At 40.5% G+C, this 13,134-nt stretch overlaps 1 protein-coding gene across 1 annotated transcript in view; it reads left to right on the plus strand.

The window, feature by feature from the left end:
- Positions 1-1,101: 1,101 nt before the first annotated feature.
- The window catches only part of pan2 (poly(A) specific ribonuclease subunit PAN2), a 29,475-nt gene continuing 17,442 nt past the window's right edge, over positions 1,102-13,134 (plus strand). Inside the window, exons 1-12 of the mRNA XM_002934530.5 lie at positions 1,102-1,279; positions 1,724-2,025; positions 2,880-3,049; positions 4,060-4,180; positions 4,351-4,428; positions 6,429-6,696; positions 7,144-7,486; positions 7,780-7,876; positions 9,199-9,309; positions 9,885-10,004; positions 10,329-10,457; positions 10,973-11,175. Of these exons, the coding sequence (XP_002934576.3) occupies positions 1,750-2,025; positions 2,880-3,049; positions 4,060-4,180; positions 4,351-4,428; positions 6,429-6,696; positions 7,144-7,486; positions 7,780-7,876; positions 9,199-9,309; positions 9,885-10,004; positions 10,329-10,457; positions 10,973-11,175 (1,916 nt within the window). The 5' untranslated portion in view covers positions 1,102-1,279; positions 1,724-1,749. The remainder of the gene's footprint in view (positions 1,280-1,723; positions 2,026-2,879; positions 3,050-4,059; positions 4,181-4,350; positions 4,429-6,428; positions 6,697-7,143; positions 7,487-7,779; positions 7,877-9,198; positions 9,310-9,884; positions 10,005-10,328; positions 10,458-10,972; positions 11,176-13,134) is intronic.

The following is a 13,134-nucleotide window of genomic DNA, read 5'->3' on the forward strand; positions in this document are numbered from 1 at the left end:
GGGCTCAATGGCACTCTGCAGCTCCAACCCGGCCCAAGGAAAGCCTCCCATAGGGCTCATTGGCACTCTGCAGCTCCAACCTGGCCCAAGGAAAGTCTCCCATAGGGCTCAATGGCACTCTGCAGCTCCAACCCGGCCCAAGAAAAGTCACCATACTGAAGCTTGAATGAATCCGAATCTTTCGTACTCGGAGCGAAGGCTACGAAAAAGTTGCGACTCTTCGCACAAGTAGTAACGCTACGAAAAAAATCGCCAGATTTTGCACAACATTCGGAATGGCAACGAAAAAGTCGCAACAATTTTCCGAAAAATCGCCAAATACCGATCATTACGAAAAAAACGCAATCAGACGCATTCGGCCCGTTCGTGAGTAAGTAAATGTGCCCCTTGGTGTAGGCAAAGCGTTGCTGCTTCTTCTGCCTACCCCTAGTTCCAGCCCTGAATGCAAGGCACCCCTGCCTACAAATGTATAGGTAAAAATCAGTGGCCAGGGTCATCTAACCCTTTACATAATTAGTTACTTATTCATCAGACGGAATAAGAAACTATTACCCCCTTTGGTGCCAGTCTTCCTGCCCAGGCTTGAACAGGTTGCAGTTCAAGCATGGCAACACTGTCAATAAAAGTGGACTTTTAAATCTATGGCCCAAGATCATTTATTTATTTAAAACACCAGCTACTTATTCACCGACTGAATAAAAATCCAACTTTAACGCTGTGAAAAAGACAAAACATATTTAGAGGGCAACCAGGAAGTTAAAACGCAAAACGGGTAGGAGGGGCGTCACTGATTGGAGGAATAGGGACATGACGGAGAGATGCAAAGTTAGGGATTATCTGCAAATTAGTTTCTTACCAGACACCATACGAAACATACACCTTCTCAACTCATTCGTACTCCGTTTATACCAACTGTATATTTGTATCAGTAAGCCTGCCGCTTCATTATTTAAAAATCGGGCATTTATACTTTCTCAGGCTGGGATGCTTTGTGGTACAGAACTTTTTAATGCGCATTCCCAAAAGTTATGAAATTTGCAGACGATCCCTAATTCTGCAATCCCAACCTGCCTTTATTATTTGTTAGCCAATGACTGCTGCTGCTGCTTCCTTCCTTACGCTTCTCTGCAGGCTCCTCCCTCGTAAGCACACTGTTCCTGTTTGGGTTCGTTTCTTTATGGCAGATAGAGAGCTCTGTGCCTGCATCTTGGTGCTGCAGAGTAGCAGAGCATGAGAGAGCCAGAGTTGTGCTGTGTGCTTTAGGCGGGCAGAAAGGAAGGTGTGTATGCTATGCGATTATTATTTGTATATGTATGGCTCTTTGCACTGAGATGTTACACACAGGCACTACAATACCAATATGCAGAGTTTGCATTCGTAGAAACAAAAGGATACTGTTACGTACTGAGTAATGTCCACTCATACAGATATACAGAGTGTGGGATACAGAATGTGATGTTTATCAAGGATACCGAAATATGACTTGTTACTGATGTGATTTGGAAAGAGAGAGGCAAATATACAATTGATTGTATATTCAGACCTCTGAATAGTAAAACTCACAACCATAATAAGCATGCAGTGGCCCTCCTCCTCCTCCACCTCTTCTTCAGTTGATCTTTTATATGACTTTTGCTATATCTATTATTTTAAGTTGTGTGTGACTTATACCAAGGATAAATTCTTTACATATCAGAAAGTGTTACTGTTTTCTCTTCATTAGCCCACGGACCCTACTCCACAATCATCATGAATTTTGATGGCTTAGACCCTGCTTTGGCAGAGTATGCCCCAAGCCTGCATCCTCCTTTGGACCCAGTCCTTGATGCCCACTTGAACCCCAGCCTTTTGCAGACAGTGGAACTGGATCATGAAGCACTGGAAGGGCTCCCTGTAGCGGATCCTGTGAGCATGATGGAAGGAATGTACTCTGAGCTGCAGACAGCGGTGTCTGAGGTTGGAGTACCAGTTTCTGCTGTACACTTTGATCTTCATGAAGAGATGTTATGGGTTGGAAATCATGGGGTAAGGATTTATTTTTCTCTTGCACATTTGTATTATGTTTTCCTTTTTGTATTATCTCTTAGTATAATAGTAATGTAAAATACAGCCTTATCAGAGCTGTCAACTGGCAAAATTTCCCTGATACCCAGAAGTGATGTCACAGTCAGACTTCAGAAAAATCGGGGGATGGGAGAATGGGGAGAGCCTTTAAAAATGGATAACTCCCGAAGAAATAGGAGGGGTTGATAGCTCTGCCTTATACTTATCACTTCCTAATATCAAGATATTGGGTTTATTTCACTATTTATGCAGTCTGTCTACAGATTAACAGCCTTGCTGTACATACTGAACTGGCATCTATGTCCTCTTCATACAAGATCCATTGAAACACTCTGTAAATATATATGTGTATCTGTAGTTTTGGGCCTCTCCCTTTTACTAATGATTGTATGCTTACAGTCTAATTTAATTTCTGTAGTCTAGCCAATATCTAATTTTCATAAATATGGACTTAGATCACGCACACCACTGATCACGCCTTTATCAGCATGGGCATTTCTACTTTTCTGTTCCCAGCCTACACACCTTACCTCAAAATATTTTTGCACCAGGAAACCCATATGCATTATAAGTGAACACCTTTGCTTCAAAATATAAAGATATTTCTGTAGCCTATAAAAATTAGTGCATGACCTCTTTTGGTTCATGTCAGATCACTGACACAATAATTTGCAAGTGGGCTGTTAGCAGAGCCCCCCAGGCGGGCAGAGGGTGATATGCAAGGTTTTCATTTAAGCCTCCGCCTACATATGCAGAAAGCCCATTTTAGCATGATGCCTCACCATAACTCCATGTTTTGTATCTCTTTTCTGTAGGGCCATGCCACTTCCTTCTTTGGGCATGACCTTGAACGGTATTCCTCTTTCCAAGTACACGGCAGTAATGACATCCGTCAGATCCAGAGTCTGGAGAATGGGGTGATGTTCCTCACGAAAAATAATCTGAAATGCATGACCCGTGGGGGGCTTATAATCTTTGACTATCTGTAAGTTTGTAAATGGACACCTACTTTTTTAAATATTACTTAGTTACCTTTATTAATTTATATAACTTTAACCAAATCCACATATCCATGTCATCAAAATGTTCCTCCCCATTTTTTCTTTTCTGATGCATACTGCTGAGCTCACAATTTTCTCTGTTGCATGACCCATTAGTAATTCTTCTTTTAGAAATGAGTTTTTAAAGAACAGCTATTGTGGGGCTTCAGCCATCACTGGCATGGAAAGTTGGTGGACTCTGTGTGTGTATCCAGTGGAGTAATAATAGAGGAAGTAGACCTGCATCCTCCATTTTTCATGTAAATCCCCACTCCACGCCAGCTCCCAGTTAGGAAGTAGATGGATACAAACAAGTGCAGGAGGGGGAGGGGAACACGTTATAGCATAGGGATGATATGTAGTGATGATGGGACAGGAGGGAGGGGGGTTCATACTCTGCACCTGGCCCTTCTAAAGATTTACATTATATTTTATATGTTTGATCTAGTTATATTGATCTATATTATTTAGCTTATGTACAGTTTGGCTGTGAGGGCATATATTGACAAACACATGTTCTACCTATAAACTAGTACTTGCTCTGTGGTGTTCTCCTTTTGATACCCTAAAACAGGGGTAGGGAACCTATGGCTCGGGAGCCAGATGTGGCTCTTTTGATGGCTGCATCTGGCTTGCTGCTAAATTTTGAACAAAAAAAATAATGGGGGGGCGTGGCCTGCGCTCAGCGGATAGAAGAAGTGTTCTAAGCTTTAGAACATGTCTCCACATCGCATCCGGCATCCTTGGGACACACCCTACCTTGCCCCGCAGCATCCGCAGCCAAACATATTGTATGGCTCTCACGGAATTACATTTTAAAATATGTGGTGTTTATGGCTCTCTCAGCCAAAAAGGTTCCCGACCCCTGCCCTAAAAGGTACTGTATGTATCAACATCGCTATTTCGTATAATTTATTTCACAAGCATTATAAGAGGGTTTGGTAATTACCTGCAGGATGGATGAAAACATCGACAATCACAGTCTCCTGCTTACAGACAACAGCACTTTGCTTTTGGGAGGAATGCAGAACCATATTATTCAGATGGACCTAAATACAGTACAAGAGACGCAAAAGGTAAGCGAGAAATGGCATTTTATAACTTTTTTGTTTTTTCCTAATTTTTTCATTCTATTCATTACTAAATATTATATCCTTACCACAGCTTTTGAAAAGCTAATGAATTCTTTGAGTTTTTCATTTTTAATGTCACTTTGTTGAAACTCCATTCTTTTCTGGTTGCCTAGTACACAGTTGAGATCCCTGGGATCACCATCATGCGGCAGTCCAATCGTTTCTTTTTCTGTGGGCACACATCAGGAAAGGTATCATATCTCTCTCATAATGTTTTTTTGCCACATTCCTGATCCACCCAGCCACTCACACTGGTATTGTGTTAATATGTATATTATTTTCTGCATGCTAGAGTTTTACATTTCACATAGGGATGAAATATTACAGCTCTAATTATATTGCTTAAAATTAAATCTCCCTGTTTACTGTCATCAACCACAGGCATCTGAAAGCATTTGTGTACAGGTATGGGACCTGTTTTCCAGAATGCTCCATACTACTCCATACAAGTCAACAAAAAATAAGTTTAACATTAAATAAACCCAATAGGATTCTTTTGTCACCAATAGGGAGTCATTATATCTTAGTTAGGATCAAGTACTAGGTACTGTTTTATTATTACAGAGGCAGGAGCTAAATTAAAAGTCTGTGGGAGATTTCTGGATAACAGGTTTTAAGATAATGGTTCCCATACCTGCAGCTATTTTAGCTGACGGTTCAGGGCAAGGCCCCCACATCAACACTGGCAAACTGGCATCATTGGATGTGACCTTGTGTTTGAAGTTCTCTATGCTTCTTCCTGGTTTTCAGAGTCCTACTGCAAGGAGGGATATCTATATTAAGTCTCTAAGTCCCAATTTTTTTTGCTTTTGTGATATTGCTTGTTTTCTTACTGTTCCATGGATTCCATTCTTTAGGGTTGTTTACACTGTAAAGCCCTATGCATTTAGGGCAGTGACAGATATTGCTGTTTAGGTTGTTTTCCCCACTCTCCTAATGCATTTCGCACCATTGGGTGCTTCATCCTCCTCCTCTGATGAAGCACCCAGTGGTGCGAAACGTGTTAGGAGAGTGGGTACCGTGAGGCACTGGGATGAACCTATCCATTGTTTGGTATAGTATGTTTACTGCTTAATTTTGAATTGTTTGTTTAATTTTGAGCCAATAAATGTTTTGTTTATTTCACTGAAATATGTTATTTGTTCATATATTGATTCAGGAACTATCGGTGGGATATAACTTATAGAATCTCTTTCTTAATCTAATCCACTATTATAATTTGGGTCTTGGCATTGCCTAAAATATTGTAGTGTAGAAAGCTAACCTGAACAATTTTTTCAGTTGCAAGCAGATTCCCTAGACTAGTTTGGGTCCCAAAAAGGTTAAAGGAACAGTAACACCAAAAAAATGAAAGAGCTTTAAAGTAATAAAAATATAATGCACTGTTGCCCTGCACTGGTAAAACTGGTGTATTTGCTACAGTAACACTACTATAAGTTATATAATAAGCTGCTGTGTAGCCATGGGGGCAGCCATTCAGGCTGGAAAAAAGGAGAAAAGGCACAGGTTACATAGCAAATAACAGATAAGTTCTGTAGAATACAATAGTGTTTTATCTGTTATCTGCTATGTGCCTGTGCCTTTTCTCCTTAGAATGGCTGCCTCCATGGCTACATAGCAGCTTATTTATATAAATTATAGTAGTCTTTCTGAAGTAAACACACAACTTTTACCAGTGCAGGGCAGCAGCACATTATATTTTAGTTACTTTTATACACTTTCATTTTTTGGTATTACTGTTCCTTTAAGAAACGCTGCCTTAGGGTGATTTTTCATGTAGTTAAGAGCTGTCCAGCCTGAGGTCAGTGGACCAGATGTGACTCTTCAAGGCCCAAACTGCGCAAGAGCTGCACAATATCATAGCACCAGATTTTATTATTTTCTGGCCCTGAACATGCAGTGTAATTAAAAATTACATTTAGCACTATAGTAGGGAATTGGGCTATCCTACTAATTTCCTATGCCCTGCAGGTACTCCCAGGACCTTAGCCCATTTCTAAAATGCTCCACCCTGGTGCTCATTTTTGGATCAGCACAGGGCAGCAGGGTAAAAAGGTCAACTCCATAAAAAGACGGCATACATGTAGAAATGAAATGTATGTATATCTGACCTCCCTGCATATATGTCAATATATGCAATTTTGTAAATTATTTTCTAAATTTATTTTGTGATTTGTCTTCTACCTTCCAGTTATCTCTTCGAGATCTGCGTACATTTAAAACTGAGCATGAATTTGATGCCTACTCAGGCAGCCTGTCTGATTTTGACATTCATGGAAACCTTGTAGTGACATGTGGCTTCTCTAGTCGCATGAATGTCCTAGCCTGTGACCGTTTCCTGAAAGTGTATGACCTGCGTATGATGCGAGCCATCACACCCCTACAAGTTCACGTGGATCCTCTTTTCCTGCGTTTCATCCCAACCTATACTTCACGCCTAGCTATCATCTCTCAGCGCGGTAAGTCCTTTGTGTGTGTTTTTCTTTTTTCATTATTATGGCTTTTGTGTATTATTGTGGCTTTTGTGTATTTGGGCCTACTTGCATTCTTAATGTCTATTTCAGGGCAATATTATCCTTTGTTACCAGCATTTAAGGCTTTTTGTAGTGTCTTTAAGTAACTTAGTGCTGGGAAGTCTTAAAACAGAAAGGTAAATGATAAATTGTAATAATAATAATGAGGCTTTATTTATTAAAAGAACAGATATCTGTATAATAAACTTCTCCTTCCTCACTATCCTGATTGTGAAACAAGGATGCAGAGCAGACCTGTTCTCTGATCACCATTGCTTATGTCTTTAGAAATAATGTGTGAACCTTATTTGAAGAACAGCTAATTTAACCTTACAACAGGGTTGTTGATATAAGCAATACCATTCATTTGTCTTTTTCCCCCATTGTCAACAGGTCAGTGCCAGTTCTGCGAACCCACTGGCCTTGCAAGCCCTGCAGACATATTCCATGTTAGCACTGTGAGCCAAGCTATTATGTCCTTTGATGTGTCATCTAGCAAGCAAGTTCTGGCTTTTGGGGACTCTGGTGGCTGCACCCACCTTTGGGCAGACACTCCTGATGCAACGTTTAACACCTACTCTCGTGACACAGAATTTGCACTGCCGTGCATGGTGGACAACTTGCCGCACCTGGATTGGATTCAGGATCTTATGCCGCTCTCACTTATTCCTATGCCTCTGACCAATGAGACAATCTTGTCAGATTGGCCAGCTGTTAACTCCACACCTGCCCCTCGGTAACCTACAGATACCTATTGCCAGGCTAACACTATTTGTTTCACATCAAAAATGTCTCTACCTTATAGAACTCTTTTGCCTCTGCTTTATAAAGCTCTTTGTCAAATTCTTCACTCAACACTTTAGCCTTGCTATAAATGCCTGATGATCTTATATCTCTGTAGAACAAACAGCAGTGCTCTGTACAATGCATTTTCCAGCCAGCACTCAGTCTCCTTTAGTTGTTTTTATATTTATTATTATAATACCTGTCCTCCACTTCTGCTTTTTATGTTTTTTTTCTCCTTAATAGACGGGCTCCTCCGGTGGATTCTGAGATACTGCGCAACATGAAGCAAGTTGGGTTTATTGGATATTCTCCCAACCCTAGGACAAAACTTCGGAACCAGGTTGGTCTTATTTGTGTGTTATGCAGGGGCAGAATGAGAGCTGTGGCTAAGTTAGTAGAGCAGTCAAGGCTCATTCTGAAAGCAAGGGTTTGGGTGGTGCTGTATTGCTTGCATACACCACCATTGTTTTGGCAGAACTGAAGTGAAATGTCTTTGGTACATTGACTTTGTAGGGCAGACCTTTCTACAGTACATCCAGTTTAGTGGCACAAAATCTTTAAGAGGGCTTTAGGGTTATAACTACATTACAGTAGTCATTGTATACTAACAGAGGTGTACATTTATGGTATTGCAATAACCTATAACAACCAGTCATCATTTAACCTTGTTTAGTTTAGGGTAGTTAGACTTCTTGCATGGACAGTTTTACACTAGCCAGAATTTGGCATTACCTTGTGATTTCATGGACTGCTCAGGTTTGACCTTTTGCATCTTAGTTTCTTATTACCATTAGTATTTCATAATATATTTTTGCCTAATACAATAAAACAACATTCCAAGCAACTTTGCAATATACATTCATTACAAATGTTTAATGGTTTTTTAGTTATTTGTGTATGTATAACTGCTATTAAAAGCAGTGTTGGTCTGTCCTTTTTCTATTAAATAATGTAACACAGCAACAGAGTGACAGACCTGTCTTGCTGGGGGAGACTGACCTTTGCATTGTTTAAAAAGAAACAACCAGGAGTTCAGCAAATGCTTTTAATACCAATTACATTTACAAATATTGGAAAGTTGCTTAGAATTATGGTTTCTTTTATTAGGCAAAAACTTATTTTGTTGTTGACATGTCCTTTAAATGTGTATTATTTATTAAATATAACATTGCTAAACACATCACACTGTTTCTTCAAATTTCTTTCAATGGAAGGCATTTAGAAAAGTAGGCACTGATCCTAAATTTATGAATCAGTTTTTTTTAATTTTTAGCACAAAGCAGTCAATACACTTTTGTCTGGCTGCTTTCCCAGGCTGTTCAAGAGAGCCGGTGACACAGATCACTTTGCTCTGTAGGAAGCAAGCCAGTCTAGTTGGGGGGGGCGTTGTTAGAGAAAAGTGACAGCGGACTGCAATTTGGAGGCAAAACTGTGATCGGCTACCTGCATTCTTCAGGGTTTATGGGGAAAAAACTTGTAGGACATTTTCATTGATTGATTTTTGTAAAATAGATCAGGTCCAGAAAGGATTTATAGGAATTTTAAATCAGGGCTCATATATTATTTGTAATTGACTACATGATTAAGGTTTTTTTTTGTTTAAAATGCTGTATGTTTACTGTAACATATGTTGTTTATCTTGTTTAAACTACATTCTTAAAGGTACCATATCAGCTGGAAAGTGAGTCTGACATCTTTAACCAAGTTCCAGAATCACCTATTGGACGAGAGGAGGAGCCACATCTCTACATGGTGGCCAAAAAGTATCGCAAGGTTCAGTAAATCTTTGCATTTGTTTGTAACCAATAGTAATTGTCTTGGCCAGATTTAATATAAGAACCACACCATTGACAAAAGATTAGTGTCTCATATTTAGTTAGTTAAGAAAGGTAGACCATCTACTGTAAATACTTTGAATGTTCATCTAAGCTTGCTTGTTAGGCTAAGTGCTTCATATGTTAGTCCTATAGTAAGAGATAAAATGGTAACAACAACTTTAAGCAGTGCATGCGTGCTAGGTTTGCCTCTCTGCACATTCTCCTAGGCTCTGTATTCCTACTGTGAGGGCTTGGGTTGTGCAGTTTGGCAGCATAAAGACTGAACCCCTTTTGCACTACTACTTTACTGTAAATATAGTTTGGGACTTAGTGTTGTTGTCATTGTAATGTTTGCATCTATATATAAACTACAAATGTGCACACAAAACCACATACTTTTATCTTATTTATGTGTTTTAGAAACAAAAAAGGAGGCTTTGCTCTTGCATATGCATCCTATTGGGATGTATTAGGAGGAATGCAAAGTTTGTAAGCTGTTTGTAAGATCCGAGTTGGTGTTTTGTTTTTCAGGTCACAATTAAGTATTCAAAACTAGGACTGGAAGATTTTGACTTCAAACACTACAACAAAACCTTGTTCGCTGGCTTGGAACCTCATATTCCCAACGCCTACTGCAACTGCATGATCCAGGTAAGAGAAGGAACAGGCTGAAAATGTGTGGGTGGAACTTGTTGGCTGATTTAGATCAAAGGCAGGTTTTAAATGTCTGTAATTATGTGTGATTGGCATTCACTGATTGTGGCCTGTCAGGCTAATATAATTTAATTCCATGGGCTCTGTTAGATTGAAAAGTTGATTTTAGGTGAGTAATGTGTGGTGGGCAGCATTCAGTGGTATAAGGGATCTTTTTTTCTAAGAGTAAAAATATAATATGCCAAATGCTGGGGAGTGTGTGACTTTGGTAATTTACATTTTAATTATTGCCTTGTCCTGTCGATCTCCTTAATCCACCAGGTGATGTATTTGCTGGAAGCAGTGCGATGCCTGGTACAGAACCACCTGTGTCAAAAAGAGTTTTGCTTGAGCTGCGAATTAGGCTTTTTGTTCCACATGCTGGATCTGTCACGGGGAGACCCTTGCCAGGTAATATTATGCTTAATGGCATAAACTTCAGGCAGAGCTTATTCAAATTGGCAGTGTAATTTGTGTATCCATTTCACTAATTAAAGTATGTAAATTACACTTGTAAGATTAAATGGTAAATAATAAATAACTTGTGGTATGAGCTAATAATGCTACAGAGCCACATTTGATATGATCATTATCAGCTTTTTTACTTGTGGCCTTGCTGTATACACTGGCCACTGTGACTATTTTTCATACATATGTAATGATATACAGACCCAGTTAGAGACAGCAATACATTTGGGCACCCTGAGTAGCTGAATGGGTTTTTTTTTTGTGCTGTCTGTCTTTTAGCCAGTATTTCTAAACATGATTTTTTTTACACGCAGAAGCAGTGTAGCCTACCAGTTTATTGAAATCTTCTCTTTTGTCTAAAGTATGTTAACATTCTTTTATTTCAAAAGATTGTAAGAGAATAAGACATTTTTGGTAATACATGTTGTTTGAGGAAGGATTGCTCTTTTACTTTGTAGGCTAGTAATTTTTTGCGAGCCTTCCGAACGATTCCAGAAGCAGCAGCACTAGGGCTTATTCTGGCTGACTCAGATGAAGCGACAGGAAAGATTAATCTAGGCCGTCTAATCCAGAGCTGGTGCCGCTTCCTTTTGACGCAGCTTCACCAAGAAACACAGGAGCTGGAAGGACCCCAAGCTTACCGAGGCGTTGGGAGCAGCAGGTAAACGTGAAAAACAGAATACAGTACTTGACTTGCATTGTGTATTTAAAAATGCATCTTAATTTACACTACACAATGTTTAAAAGGGTCATGATGTGTGTGTATATATATATATATATATATATATATATATATATATACAGAACTGACTTCATGATGCTGTGTTCCTTTATTAAGAGTGACCATTTCTTTTTATATTTATATGGGCATCAATACCCATTAAGAATAATAACAATTGGTTTAAATGCATCTGAAGTTGGTTCTGGCCATGGTTTTAAAAGTTTTTTTTTTTACAAGTATTCAGAAATCAATGTTGTTATTGTTTGTATCATATATATAATATAAAATAAAACACAGCCAGCACCAAGGGTCTGTCACGGTCGGCACCCAATGCCAGAACAAACGCTAAGCACCCTGGTCTATGCTCGTGCTTCGCCAGTAGTGTGACCGCCTTTGGCTTCGGGAGGAGCCCTCAGCTACTCAGATGCCACCTGGACTTAAACGAGAGGTGCAGGGCAGGAGTTCTGGCCAGCAATGGGGCACGACAGTATAAAAAGTCTTAAGGCCAACGGTCACGGTACAGACTGGAGTTAGCAGATACGAAGTCAGACAGACCGGGTCGAGGCAGGCTGATAGCGAGGAACGTCAGGCAGGCAAGGGTCACACCGGGTAATCAGTCAGAAGGATTAAGCAGAATCAGTAGTCAAAAACAGGCACGGGTCAAAACAGGAATCAGAAATAAGTAGGAGCTTAAAGCACAGATATAGGCACCAGAAATAAACCTATCATGGGCAAATAAGCATTCCAGAAAACCCCTTTAAATACCCCTTTAATTTTTCAAATTTGGCGCCATTGCGCGCTGACGTCACGCGCCAGCGTGCCTGCGCCTTTAAATAGCCGACGTGCGCGGCGCGCGCCCGCATTAGGAAGGAGCCAGCTAGAGGCGCGGCAGGCGTCCCCGCCGCACCGAAGGTAATTTTATTACATTACCCCCCTTTCTAGGGGGGGCCACCAGACCCCCAGGTTTCCCAGGAAACTTTAAATGGAACTGCCTTCTGAGGCGGTCAGCCTTAATGTCCTCAACTGAGACCCAGGAGTTCTCCTCAGGGCCAAAGCCCCTCCACCTGGTTAAATACTGCAGCTTACCCCGCACAATGCGGGAGTCGAGGAACTCCTGGATCTCATATTCCGGCTGCCCCTCTACCAGTACCGGGGGAGGAACAGACAAATGTCGAACAACAGCAGCAGGCTTTAACAGGGAAACATGAAAAGAGTTGGAAATCTTGAAATTAGCAGGTAACCTTAAACGAACTGATGAAGGATTAATTATGGAAATGATGGGATACGGACCAATGAACCTGGGACCAAGTTTGGGAGAGGGAACTTTCAGCTTGATATTCTTGGTAGACAACCACACTAAGTCCCCCACCTTGTACAGAGGTGCCTCCCTACGGGATCTATCAGCAGCCTTTTTCTGAGCAGAGGAAGCCGCTGATAGAGAGTCGTGAACCCGGGACCAAATGTCAGAAAACAGTTTCACAGAAGAATTAGCAGATGGTACCGAAGAAGCAGAACCTGAAAAGGAAAAGGCTTTGGGATGCAATCCATAAACTATGAAAAAAGGAGATTCCCCAGAGGAAGAATGAGTAGCATTATTGTATGCGAACTCTGCCCAAGGCAAGAGTTCGGACCACGTGGACTGGTTATCTGAGACATAACACCTCAGTTATTGCTCAAGGGATTGGTTCACCCTCTCGGTTTGACCATTAGTCTGGGAATGGTAAGCAGAAGAAAAGGACAATTCAGTACCAACTAAGGAACAGAAAGCACGCCAGAATTTAGAAACAAATTGAACCCCCCTATCAGAAACAATATTTACTGGAAAGCCATGTAAAAATGTGAGAAATGAACAGATCAGCCAAGGTTTTAGCGGAAGGGAGGTGTGGGAGGGAAATGAAA

This window comes from Xenopus tropicalis, chromosome 2 (assembly GCF_000004195.4).
Source record: "Xenopus tropicalis strain Nigerian chromosome 2, UCB_Xtro_10.0, whole genome shotgun sequence".
Classification (NCBI taxonomy): Eukaryota; Metazoa; Chordata; class Amphibia; order Anura; family Pipidae; genus Xenopus; species Xenopus tropicalis.